Raw genomic sequence first — 13287 nt, 5'->3', positions numbered from 1 at the left:
TGGATGCTTGTTTGGCTTCCTCTAAACCAGAAAACAGGCAGAGATCCTTGATGGGCATGCCAGCTACCCTGACCTGGGCCTCACTCACCTCCACCGGGTCCTGCTGGGCCAGATCACCTGCTGGCTCCCTCCCACCAAAGATGAGCCAAAATGCGCATCTCCGCCCAGAGGGGCCCCTCTGTCCTACAGGCAGGGGTGCCCAGGACAAGGGCTGGGACCACAGATGCCTGTGCTGGTCACCCTGCCCCTGAAATGTCCTCCAAGGCTTTCCAAAGGCCTCTCTCGAGCTACAGCAGCAATGGCCCAGTACCTGATTCCTTTCACTACATGGGCCTGGGTGTTGAATGTTCTGCATAGTCATGAATCATCTCAGCAAAGCTTCAAATTTTGCAAAAGAATTTATTAAGAAACAGAAGAAAGATATAAAGTACACAAAGGAATTTATTAAGAAACAGAAGAAAGATATAAAGTACACAAAGGAATGAGAGTTTACAACACATATTCCTGCCCTGGGGGCAACTAAGAAAAATTTGCTGACACCAGAGGTACCAAGATCCTGATTCCGTTTTTCAACCCCATTTCTCTTGGCTCTTCATCCAACCAGTTCAAACCTCCTCCGAAGACAAGTCAGATTGCCTTTCCAAACCTCCTCAAACCTACTTCCTAAATGCCTCTTTACATACGGGCTCTTCTCTGCCTCATCCAAACGACGCCTTATTGAGGCTTCAGGTGAGGTCAGCCTGACCCTGCGGCCCCTTCTCCAATCACTCTGTGGTCCCTAGACTTATTTTTGCTCCCGTCCTGATCCATTTAATGATACAGCATTGATGAAGCAGTTGGGTAGGCAAGTTCTGCTACCTTGGGTCAAGTTACCTATTTTTCTAAGCCTGCATCTGAACTTGATCTTCCTCCCTCCGGGAATATTTTCTGGTACTCTCTGGGAGCTCCCTGCCCCAGCTAATCCAAGACGGCTTTCTCCCCCAAACAGAATTCTGCACCCCCATCCAATCTCCCACTTAACTTATGGTATACCTCTTCTTCTCAGCTGACCTGTGGTGAGATGGCCAAATACCTTGCTCATGACACTCACTTATTCAGTCCTGCCCAGCTCAGGTCACTAATGTCACCAACTTCCTCGGAAGGCTTCTGACTTCCCTCTTGGATGTCTGCCCTTTGGAATAAGATCTCTATAGATTCGTCATACGATAGGGCTTTGCAGATGCAGTAATAATAAGACTACAGTTGGAGTTATTCCCTCTCCAATTATATTTTCTCTGAATTACCAAAAGATGGGGCCACTCTTGTCATCTTGAACTCCTAAATGTCTACAGTTATCCAGCCTTCCTGAGCACAGCTTGATTCTCAGCTGGCTTTTAGGAGTTGCACTGAGTCTTAGCAAGTTGGTCATTGGTCCCTTCTGCTCCTACATGGTCACTGCCGTGTCTTAGCAAATGGCTTCTCCAAATAACCTCTGGAAAGCAGAAGAGAACCGTCTCCTCCAAAGGAGAAGCAGGTAATGACCACCCAGAGGTTCTCGAAATTTCCCCTCCCAATACGTGCAGAGAACATCCCTGTTTAAGTTACCCTGATGGAAGAGTACGACGTTAGCGTAAGTTGGTTAAACTTTTTTCCTAACCAAGACCTCAGATTTGAGCTTTAGGATGCACATAAAGAGAGCTTTATGCCTCTCACCCAGTCCTCACAACAACCCTGAGCTGGGCATGGTGGCTCTTATTATCCCTATTTTACTGATGTAGTAACTGAGGCTCAGAGAGGTTAGGAAGCTGGACCCAGATCACACAGCTATTTAGTTGGAAGAGCTAACATGCAAACCAGGTCTCCGATGCTTCATTCACTTGCCTTTTTTAGGTACAAAGACTACGAACGAGGTGCTCTGCTCCCTTTCTCTCTATCCAAACAGTACTCTCCTTTCACATATAGACACACACCTTGGAAAGTCCCAAACAGGAAAAGGAATGATCAATCAAGTTAATTGTCATAGTCCAAAGTGGGATGGGGGGTAGAGGGGTGTTGTCTCTTTCACGATGTTTCTGATTTCTTAACATGTGTAACTGAACTAAGCACTCTTTCCCCCCATGCTGAGTGGTGCTCCCTGCGGGACTCATCAAGGGTCCCAAGTCACAGTTAAGGTGCTGGAGATTTTACCTCCAAATTACGCTCAAGGCTACACGTCCCATCCGGTTCACATTTTGCCAGTATTCTGTGCCTCCCCCCCCCACTCCTTCAAGAGGAAAATCCAGAATTTCCAATGCCCCACTTCCCAGAATTCTTAAGACACCCTGGAAAGCCCCATGCCTCCTTCATCTTGAGGGTATCTGTAGGGCCCTCTTCTTGCATGCAAGCGGATATTTCCCTTCCAAAGTTTTCTCTTCCTGCTCGGCTTCCAAGAAGAGCCACTTGGCTGGAGCCACTCCACCACCCAAGCCCTCGGCACATGGCTCCTGTGCAGCTCCACAAAACTGCTGTTCCAGCCCGAAGGTATTTATCCTGTAGAGGCCAGGACCCCCTCCACACACAAAAGCAGTTTCATCTCTTAGCGACTCGGAGCTGAGCCACCCTCCTGGAGGCTTACAGTAGGCTGTGTCCACAGTGCCCCCTACTGGAGATTTCCCACAAGCCAAGGTTTTGGACAACCTGGTTGGTCCCTTCTGTTTTCTAGCTATCATTTCATTCCACAGGCGTTTACTGAGCACCTACTGGGAGCTATCACTGTGTTGACCGGGCAGAGAGAATGACGAAGACGACGGACACAGCCCCCACTCATGCAACTCATACCAGCTGGTTCCGTAGACCCACCGCTTGGTTTGCGCTTGGTCTGAATTTGCTGGTGAACTCAAGACCTTCCCCTCCCTCTGGACACAATGACCTGAGGGGATGCCTGACCTCTGTAAACCTTCCCAGGGCAGACAGGCCCTGCGATCTGTTGGGACTCTCCTCTTGAATCCTGCCCCCACCCCCACCAGTACAGACTCATTGATTCTGACGCATTCATCTGCAAATTCAGTAGTTATTCTTGAGTATCAGTTATAGAGGTGTATTTTTCTGCAGTAAATATGCAAGCATATGTGTTATTTAATGGACAATGATAACTGAAGTAGAAATGTGCATACATGAATAACAGCATGAAATTAACGCAAAACACAACCCAATCTCCCCAACCCCTATTTACACATTTTGAACCTATTTCCACTCCGTCACTATTCAGACATATTTTTGCCTTGTTGTCATCACTATGTGATCATAATTCCAAATTCTCTCTCTTTTTGGGCTTATGATTGCATTGCTGTAACATCATAGTCTTCTAAAGAGCTCTCGTCGTTGTCATACACGAAGCCTCACGGTCCTGCTAGACCACAAGCTACTTGGCTTTCTCTCCCGCAGCTGAGTTGTTTCCTGTCAATGACTCTAACATATAGGCCGGCCACAAATACCTATGTGCAAATACTTTTTTTTTTCTTTTGTTTTCCCAGAATATATTCCCCAAAGGGAAATAACTGTCTTTTATAATCTTTTTTTTTTTTTTGACTCTTGTCAAGTACTGCCAAACGGTTCTCCAGGAAGCACTGTTTTATGGTACCAAGACTCTCTTTCCCCACAACATCATCTTAAAAATGTAATTTTGACAAATGCAAGTGGTTGATTTTATTTTTTCATTGTACGTGTCCTGGCCTGTGGGCAGTCCGGATACACAACTTACTTGGTCCTTTAACCCAGCAGCATATACTGGAGACCCGGTCTCAGATCAATGCTACGTAGTTTCCTCACCTTATTGATTTTCCTTGATTCTTCCTTATTCTTTGCTGGGCATACATTTCACATTTTTACAGAACTGATTTTGTCCCCTCAACACTGATGATTTTTCCCTATCACATTAAATAATCAATGACCTCCCTGGAAAAGAATATTCTTTTCCCTGCACCTAATACCCTACCCTTTCCATCTGGACTCGTCCTAAATCTCTCTGGTTCCCATGAACACTAACCATGATCCTTACGTTAAGATGCTCATTTGATCATCTCTCAACCACCCCTGGCTAACCATATTTCCCGCAGTTCCACCGCTGCCACGGCCCGTGCAAAAGGCCAGTAGTCACGGCTCAGTTCCATCTGGATCCCTGCCGGAAATTTTCACACCTCTGCCCATCCCGGCCCCACGAGCAACTTCTCAGGTCTTCCAACAGGTTTGGCCCTGGAGTCCCACACCTGGCCTCTAGGCTTAGGTATCTTCCCCACCCATAAAGGCAACACGAACAAATGCCTTCACCCCTTAGTTCAGCCAAAGTTTCTCAAAAGGAATTGTGCCGGAAAACTAAGGGGGAACTAAAAACAAACTCCAAGAGGTATAAAGACAGCAAAACAGAAGAGAGTTTGCATGCTACATAAGTCTGGCCTCAGGGTTGGCTTGGAAATGAGAGGTGGGGGGAAGTCGGGGGACGGGTAAGACCCAGGGTCTCCCCTTCTCTCACACTCAGAAACCTGTGTTTCAGATTCCAGCCCTGCTGGGTTCCGTTTTCTAGTAGCTCATTCTCTTCATGGACTTTGAGGTAAACACCCCTTGGCTTCAGTGGTGCCTGAACTTGGTCCCCCAAGAAGCCCACCCCGTCCTGCCCCCTGCCCAGGGCTGGTGGAAGACACCATTTATTGTTTCAAAATCCCAGGCCTCTTCGGACCACCCCGTTCCAGGCTGAGGGGAACAGGTTCTCAGCTCTCTTCCAGAAAGCACAGACCAGACATACCCTGAGCCCTTCTCGGCTCAAAGGCTGCTTCTACCCACCTCCCCAAGACTGTCCTGGGCTACCCCGCCAGGAATGGTTTTGAAGAACACAAATCAGGACTAGCTTACACATCTTGGAGATCTAGACTCTACAGCAGCGGCAGTCAGCCCCCCGAAGCAAGGGGCATTAACGCCCGGCACCCCCCCAACCCCTCCCCCCTCCTTAGGAGGGTTCTGTGGTCACGCCACCCCCCTGGGTCCCCATCCCTGCGCGCCCATGCCCCAAGAGGGGTTTGGCACTTCATAGTGAAAAGTTGCCAGCGCTTGCCCTCTGGGAAAATGCCCTCGGCCCCCACACCCCAGAGGCAGCCCTGCCTCCCTCCTCCCACCCCTGTCCCGCCCCAGGCCGGCCCCAGTCCCAGCCCTTTAACTGTCAGGAGGGCGGACCCGAAAGACATGGATGGTCCCATTGCTGAGAGACACAACCAGGTACCTGCCGTCCACCATGGTGGTCACCCGAGGCTTTTCCAGACCGTGATAGGCCGTCAGGAAGTCACCGAGCAGTGACCCCTTGGGATCGAGGATCACGACCTTGTTGACCTCGCGAAGGGTCAGAAAGATGTAGCCCTTCTTATCCACAGACACGGAGCCCGGCTGGCAGCCGTGCAGCCCCGGCCCCCGGTACTCCCCAATCACCTGGCCCAGCCCGTCACAGACCACCAAGCTATTCTGCTGCCAATCTGACCCCACGAAATTGCCCTGGGGGCTGGTGCTCAGGAAGACCAGCGCCCGCAGGCCGCGGCTGGCCTTGCCCCCAGGGATGAAGCGGGTGGCCAGGCTGCCTTCCATGTTGTACACCTCCACGTGGCCTGACACGCTGACGGCCACCCGGTCCCCGCTTGGCATGGCCGCCACGGCGTGGCTGGCCTGGGAGAGGCTCAGCGCCCGGCGCCACTGCACCTCCCCCTCGGGGCTGATAAGATAGAGCCGAGCGCCCGCCGAGAAGGCCACGGCGCCCTGCAGGGCGGCCACGCTGCACGGGGAACAGCCCTCGGGCACAGGCACCGAACCCTTGTAGTCGCCGTTCAGGGAGAAGCGCTTCAGGGCCCTGTTCTGCTCATCCGCCACCAGGATCTCCCGGGAGCCAAAGGGACAGAGCCCAGTGATCCGGGGAGCCCGCTTATCTCCCGGCATCCGCGTGGGGAAGCTGCTGAAAAAGATGGGCCTGGGGAGGAGGCCAGAGCCCTCCAGGTTTGGCCCTGGTGCTGGGCTGGGCTCCCGGGAAACTGACTTGAGCCCACCTTTGAATTTCCTCTTCTTGTTGGATCTGCCGCCCTTTGGGGTCTGAGCGCCTCTGTCTTCCTGGGGTGTCTGGGCTCTGCTCTCTTTCGGGGTCTGGGCCCCATCTTCTCGGGGAGTCTCGGTTCTCTCCACCTTTGGAGTCTGGAACCCATCTTCTTGGGGCGTCTGCGCTCTGTCCTGCTTTGGGGTCTCGGCTCCATCCCTGCCCTTGGGCTGGGTCTCATCACCTCCCTGGCTTCCGGCTCCATCTTTCCCACTGTCCTTCTGGGGCTGCTGCTCCTCAAAGGAGAGCCTCAGCAGGTGGCAGTTCTTGTCCAGGAGCCCGGGATGGAGCTCCAGCTGGGGCAGCAGGCAGGGGGCTGGCCCAGGCGTCCAGGGACAATCCTGCAGCTGCCGGAGCCTCTGGGCAATCGCCCCCTCCAGCGAGAGTATCTCGGCCTCTCGACCTAGGCTGAGCACCCTACGGGCAAAGGCGACCGCCTCCCTGGCCACCTGCTCCCGGCCCTCCAGCTGCCCCAGCCTCTCCCGAGCAGCCTCCTCAGCAGCCTCCACGTGGCCCCGTAGCTGCCCCAGCACCTCCTGCTTCTGGGCCAGGAGGGCCCGGAGGACCCTCTCGGCCGCCTCCTCCACCTGCATCCCTACCCTGGTGGCCTGTTCCCGTAGCCGGGCCAAAGCTTCTTTTTCGGCCATCCGTGTGGCCTCCAGCTCAGCCAGGTTGTTGTCCACACCGGCCAGCAGCTCCTCGAGGCCTGGCTTCCGGGCACGTACCGCCTCGGCCAGGGGCAAGCAGGGGTGGTCCAGGTGGGGGTCCAGGCGGCACTCACGGCATAGCAGCTGGGAGCAGGGCTGGCACAGGAAGCGCAGGGCCTCCCCCGGGTGCTGGGGACACTGGGCCGCCTGGCGCTCCCGGGCCTCCTCGTCGTACCACCCTGCCCTGTAGCCCACCAGGTCCACCACTCGGTGGCTGTGGGTCTGCCGGGTGCAGCGGTGCCCGTCGGCACAGGCCTGGCACAAGTCGTCGGCGCAGTCCAGGCACCGGGCTGTGGCCGGTCCCCCAGTGCTGGCGCCTCCCATCAGGGGGCACAGTGCGCAGGCGGGCTTCCCTGCACGCAGGTCTCCACCAGCCCGGGCCTTCACCAAATCCAGGAGCCCGTTGACAAAGAAGTTGGTCTTGAAGGCAGCCACGCCCGCGGGAGGCACGGGTACGGACTCGCGGCACTCGGGGCATCGGAGGTGGCCGCCCTTGGCCAGCTGGGCCAGGCAATCCTGGCAGTAGGTGTGCAGACAGGGCAACGTTTTGGGCACCCGTAGCTGCTCCAGGCAGATTTTACAGGCCAGGAAGTCGCTGCTCAGGGCCTCCAGCAGGGAGGGTGAGGAGCCCTGGGAAACCATCCTGCAAGCGAGGGGTCAGGTCAGAGGGTGGAGGTCGCCTCCACGGGGCCTCCCGCCTGCCGTCCCGCCTCTCCTCCATCCTCAAGCCCTGCCAGGTCTGGGGAGGCCTCACCTGAATGGCTGGGGATTTTCTTCTGGTCTCCTGAGCTAAAGAGACGCCTCCCTCCTTCCCGCAGACATTCAGCAAATGTGAAAAAGGAAAGGCCGCTGCGGTGTGTCAGGCCCTGCGAGATAGGACAAGACCAAGAAGCAGGGACTTAGGGAGCTGATGGTGAAATGATCAGGGCTCCCGTGGACAGGCTTTGTGTCGTGTGGGGTGTGAGCCCCGGGTGAATAGTTCCTAGTGCTCCTGCAGGGGGTGGGACGCTGGGTGGGGCGGCGGGCAGAGAAGACACAGCCCGAGGGTCCAGGTGGGCAGGGTCACCTTGACTCCTGGCAGATGGGGCACTCCAAAGGGCTCCGATGCCCACAACCCCATACACCTGCCTCCTGGAGCCTGGTAGCAGCATCGAGGGGAGTGGGGACCCCTCTTTCTGCCCTGACCATCCAGAAAAGGATTCTGGAGCAGGCAGAGCGACGCCTGAAGGGAAGAGGCATCCTTCCAGCTCCTCAAACTCTAGACGTCACCATAACCTCTGCCCCATCTCCTCGAGCCCATTTCTTTCAGCCTTTCCTGCTGCAAGAGGCCTCCTGCTTTCCTAGAAGCTTCTGGAGGGTCAGAGTCACCGAGTCACGTGAGGTTCGTCTGTGAAAGCCCCCAGCTCCGCGCACAGTGGCTGTGAAATACTCGATAAGGACCCTTGGGGGATTCCCCCGAACTTCCAGAGAGCAAGGGCCGAGAGGAAGCTCAGAGAGTGGGAGGGCGCCGTCCCGGGGAGGCCCGGAGCGGGGGAAGGCGGGGGTGCTCCAGCCCGCCTCTCCTCTCCTCCCGCCTTCTGGGTCCCTCTCCCGCCGCCCTTCCTCTCCCGCCCGCGCTCTCCCTTCCCCCCACTGCCTCCAGTTCAGCGGACCCTTCAGCCGCCCCCCGAGCGCCCTCCTTACCCAGCCTGAGCTGACCCTGGGCTCCAGGACCCGGACTGGGGGTCCCGAGGTCCGACGCTGCGGTGGCTGGGCTCCTGCAAGAGAAACAAAACTGAAACTAATTGTACTTCTGCAACTTCCGTCCCAGGCCCGGGACACCGACCAGCAGCGCCGCAGGCCCCGCCTTCTTCCCTACCCCGGCCGGGACCTCTTCCTCGGGGCCTCCACCCACTGCAGGGCACAGCCCCCGCCCGCCGGCTCCTCCGCCGAGCCTCCAGGTCCAGGTCCGCTCTTTGCGGCTGGAGTTGCCGAGGTCGGCCTGTCAGTGGAGCCTCAGGATTTGCTCAGCCTGCAAAGTGTGTTTGTTGAAGTGTGTTTGTCGCCAGTGCAGGGGAGTTGCCTGACGATGCGTCCTCTGAGGGAAGAGATTAGAGATCACGGGTGATTCAGAGACCGAGGGTAACCAGAGCCCCGTCGTCAGGCCAGGTTCCAGGGCGGCAGCATATCTGCACATCCAGTCCTGGGTGAGGCCCTTGATACCATAAATCTTTGCGGAGATAGGCAAGGGGCTGTGGGAACCAGATAAGGGGGCAGCAAAGGCTTCCTGGAGGGAGGGTGAGTCAGAAAAGTATAGACGGGTCAGGGATCCCTGGAGAAAAACGCAGGGAAGGGCATTCCAGGAATCGGGAACAGCAAGTCGGTGAGCTCAGAGGAATGAAATTCCCTGACTCTGCTGGGGGCTCCAAGTAATTCAGAATGGTTTGTGGCAAGGGGACATGTGAGTGGTAGCAGATGAGGTTACAGGGGGAGGCAGCGGCCAGATCATAGAGAGGGCCTTTTTCTTTTTCTTTCTCCTTTCTTTTTAGAGCCACACCTACTTCATATGGAAATTTCTAGGCTAGGGGTCAAATAGGAGTTGCAGCTGCCGGCCACAGCCACAGCAACTCAGGATCCAAGGCATGTCTGCACCCTACCCATAGCTCGTGACAACGATGGATACTTATCCCACCGATCGAGGCCAGGGATCGAACCCACATCCTCAAGGAGGCTAGTCAGGTTCGTTACCGCGGAGCTACAATGGAAACAGCAGGCCTTATGTTCTACATGAAGGAGTCTGAGTTTTATCCAAAAAGCCAAAAGAAACCACTGCAGGCTGTTTCCCTCAATATCTTATGAAAAACTTGAAGCACAGAGAAGTTGAAAGAATTGCACTGAACAGTCCTATACCCACCCTTTGGATTCTACAGTTAACCTCTTACTTGATTCATCACCTGCCTTCCTATGCATCCTTTTACCCAGTGAAGAGATGTCAGGAGGAAGCAGAACCGGTGAGAACTTTGCAGCTGCCCTGAGCATAGAGGGGAGCCCGACTATAGGGCCAGGTGAGAAGCAGAGGGGTCTGAGCTGACACAGCAGCACTAGGAGCAGAGGGGATGGTGGCTGTGAGCGGTTGTTGGAGGCAAAAGAAGCTGTGGGTCTTGTGAGTGGTCCCGGGGGAGGGAGGTGCCTGAAGGAAGGTAGGATTGTCCTTCAGGTTTCGCAGGTCTGGAAGTCAGGAGGAAGGACTCAGCTGGACTTTTCCATACTTTGCCAATGTATCTGTGGGGTGTTTCTTTGTTTGTTTGTTTTCTCCTTTTAAGGATGGAAGTTGCTGGGCTAAGGGTCCAATTGGAGCTGCAGCTGCCGGCCTACACCACAGCCACAGCAATGCCAGATCTGAGCCGCATCTGTGACCTATGCCGCAACTTGTGGCAATGCCACTGGATCCTGAACCCACTGAGGGAAGCCAGGGGTTGAACCCGTATCCTCATGAATACTAGTCGTGTGCTTTACCTGCTGAGCCACAACAGGAACTCCCAATGTGTGTGTGATTTTGATGAATTCACCCTACAGTGTCCAAAGTGAGAAGAGCAGCGCCAAGATGGCACCGTGGGGAACAATGACATTTAAGGGCAAGTGGGGGAGGGGCTGGGGCGTGAAGGAGGCTGCGAGGTGCTTCCAGAGACGGAGGTGGAAATCCATGCGAAAGAAAGTCCCTAGAGGAGTTCCCGTCGTGGCGCAGTGGTTAACGAATCCGACTAGGAACCATGAGGTTGCGGGTTCGATCCCTGCCCTTGCTCAGTGGGTTAACGATCCAGCGTTGCCGTGAGCTGTGGTGTAGGTTGCAGACACGGCTCGGATCCCGCGTTGCTGTGGCTCTGGCGTGGGCCGGTGGCTACAGCTCCCATTGGACCCCTAGCCTGGGAACCTCCATATGCCGCGGGAGCGGCCCAAGAAATAGCAACAATAACAACAACAACAAAAAGACAAAAGACAAAAAAAAAAAAAGAAAAAGAAAAAAAAGTCCCTAGAGCCACTGCTGGAGGATGCTGCATTTCCGGAAGGAGGAGGAGGTCATTGCGGTCAAGTGCTACAGACTGGACGGTCAGCCAAGACAAGCATAGAAAAAACGTATTGGCACGTGTGTGTCCGTAAGTGTGTGCACACACCTGCCCACGTGTACGGCCTCCACATTGCTTGTCTGTGCCTTTTCAGGACGATTTGCTGGACGCCTCCTGTGCTGTGCCGTGCACAAAGATCAAAAGGTATGTCTCCACCCACAGGCAGTTTATAACCAAGGACGGAAGGTGACATCTGTACATGTTGCCATATGAGACAAATGTCATATTAAGGTGTCAAAATAATCATCACAACGGCTCCCTTTCACTGGGCATTGACAGTGAGCTTGGCATGGGCTGTTGTAAACATAACATTTAATCCTTACAGGAACCTAGTAAGGTAGGTACCACTCTTGCCTCCGCTTTACAGATGAAGAAACTGAATTACAAGGAGAGCGAATCAGTGACCCAGGGTCACATAAAGCGCTGCAACAACACAGAGGGAAAGTTTGGTTTCTCCTGGAAGAGTGGTGGTGGTGTGAGAATCAGGAAGGCTTCATGAAAGAGGCAGCATCTCAGTGGCTGTCCTTCCCCGCCTACCAGAATGTTGAAGGATTGTTTACTGCCTACAGTGTGCGGCAGGCCCCAGGAAGGCAGGTTCCTCTCCCTGAGAACAGGCTTCCAAGGCAAGCGATACTTAGCTACCACCAAGTGCTAGGTGTTACCATGGAGACGCAGGGAGGGGGAGAAGGAGTTCTTGCCAGATGCTGGGGGTTCCTCAAGATGATGCTGGGGAAGGCCTCTGGTGCTGGATGGTCTGATAAGACTGAAGTGCAGATGGGGTAGGTGGAGGGAAGTGGCAGGAGATGGGAGCAGGCAGGGAGAACAAACTTAAAAATTTCCTGTTGAGAATCCTGTAAGACCTTAAGGTAATGAGGAGCCATTATAGGATTTTTACTGAGCAAGTTTGGGCTTTTTTTCTGTGGGTATTTACGGGTGGGGGAAAGTGAAGGTTTTTAATCAATTCATACAAATAATAAGCATAATTTGAAATAAAATTTAAGGAGTTCCCGCTGTGGCACAATAGGATGGGCGTGGTCTCCGGAGCGCTGGGACGCAGGTTCAGTCCCTGGCCCGGCACAGGTGGGTTAAGGATCTGGCGTTGCTGCAGCTTCGGCTTAGGTCGAGACTGTGGCTCAGATCTAACCCCTGGCCTGGGGATGCCATAAGAAAAAAAAATTCATTAATTAAAATAAAATTTTAAACACTCATATCATCATTGTAATAAAATAACTGTTTTCACTTATGTGTGTTTCCTTTGGTCTCTGTCCACGTGAATATGTTTTACACAACTGTGTATCTATATCTATCTGGCATAACTATATTGAGTGTACATATACCTTGTTGTCTTCCTGTCAATTGCAACGCAATTGCCCTTTAGCACTGGGAAATTCTCCTTAGGTATTTTATTCTCTCCCCTTCATTTTCTCTGTTTCTGCGTAGACGTCCACTATCAGATGTTGCATCTCCTGGATGGGTCCTCTAATTTTTTTTCTTTTTTTTTAAATGGTTTTTATTTTTTCCATTATGGTTGGTTTTCAGCATTTTTTCAATTTTCTACTGTACAAGATGACCCAGTCACACACATATATATATACATCCTTTTTCTCACATTATCCTCCATCATGCTCCATCGCAAGTGACTAGATATAGCTTCCAGTGCTGTACAACAGGATCTTATTGCATGTCCACTCCAGATGCAATAGTTTGCATCTATGAACCCCAGACTCCCAGTCCATCCCACTCCCTCCCCCTCCCCCTTGGCAACCACAAGTCTGTTCTCCAAGTCCATGGGGTTCTTTTCTGTGGGAAGTTTTATTTGTGCTGTATATTAGGTTTCAGATATAAGTGATATCATATGGTATTTGTCTTTCTCTTTCTGACTTACTTCACTTAGTATGAGAGTCTTTAGGTCCATCCATGTTGCTGCAAATGGCATTCTTTCTTATTTTTTTTTATGGCTGAGTAGTATCCCATTGTGTATATGTACCACATCTTCTTAATCCATTCATCTGTTGATGGACTTTTAGTTATTTCCATGTCTTGGCTATTGTGAATAACGCTGCAGTGAATATAAAAAAATGGAAAACTTCACGAATTTGCTTGTCATCCTTGCACAGGGGCTAATCTTCTATGTATTGTTCCAATTTTAGTATGTGTACTACTGAAGCAAGCACAGGTCCTCTAATTCTATCTTTTCTCTTACTTTCCATTTCTTTCTCATTTTGTATCACTTTCTGAGAGATTTCTTCAACTTGAAGCTTCCGATCCTTGTGTTTTTTCGGCTGTCACAGTTTTAATTCATGAGTTCCTTTTTTTGCACCCTATTTTTAGTCTATGGAACCAACATCTTCTTACCTCTCTGAGGATATAAACCAATAGTATTGTTGTTTTGTTGTTG

The 13287-nt window shown here is 52.9% G+C and overlaps 1 protein-coding gene across 2 annotated transcripts; it reads right to left on the bottom strand.

The window, feature by feature from the left end:
- On the bottom strand, nucleotides 380–8644 carry TRIM56 (tripartite motif containing 56). 2 transcript variants are annotated; one of them, XM_021086255.1, is made up of 3 exons: nucleotides 8470–8639; nucleotides 7541–7652; nucleotides 380–7429 (listed from the first exon to the last, which is right to left on the bottom strand). In XM_021086255.1, the coding sequence occupies exon 3, from the start codon at nucleotides 7426–7428 to the stop codon at nucleotides 5161–5163; it is 2268 nt and encodes a 755-aa protein (XP_020941914.1). In that variant the 5' UTR covers nucleotide 7429; nucleotides 7541–7652; nucleotides 8470–8639; the 3' UTR covers nucleotides 380–5160. The 2 variants fall into 2 exon arrangements, with proteins under 2 accessions (XP_020941914.1, XP_020941915.1); XM_021086256.1 differs by lacking the exon at nucleotides 7541–7652 and having other exon boundaries at nucleotides 8470–8644.

The sequence above is a fragment of the Sus scrofa genome, chromosome 3 (assembly GCF_000003025.6).
Source record: "Sus scrofa isolate TJ Tabasco breed Duroc chromosome 3, Sscrofa11.1, whole genome shotgun sequence".
Classification (NCBI taxonomy): Eukaryota; Metazoa; Chordata; class Mammalia; order Artiodactyla; family Suidae; genus Sus; species Sus scrofa.
This window is presented reverse-complemented; position numbering and strand designations above follow the sequence as displayed.

Coding starts and splice junctions, on each gene's coding strand:
- TRIM56 (XM_021086256.1), bottom strand. CDS start 7,428: ATGGTTTCCCAGGGCTCCTCACCCTCCCTGCTGGAGGCCCTGAGCAGC.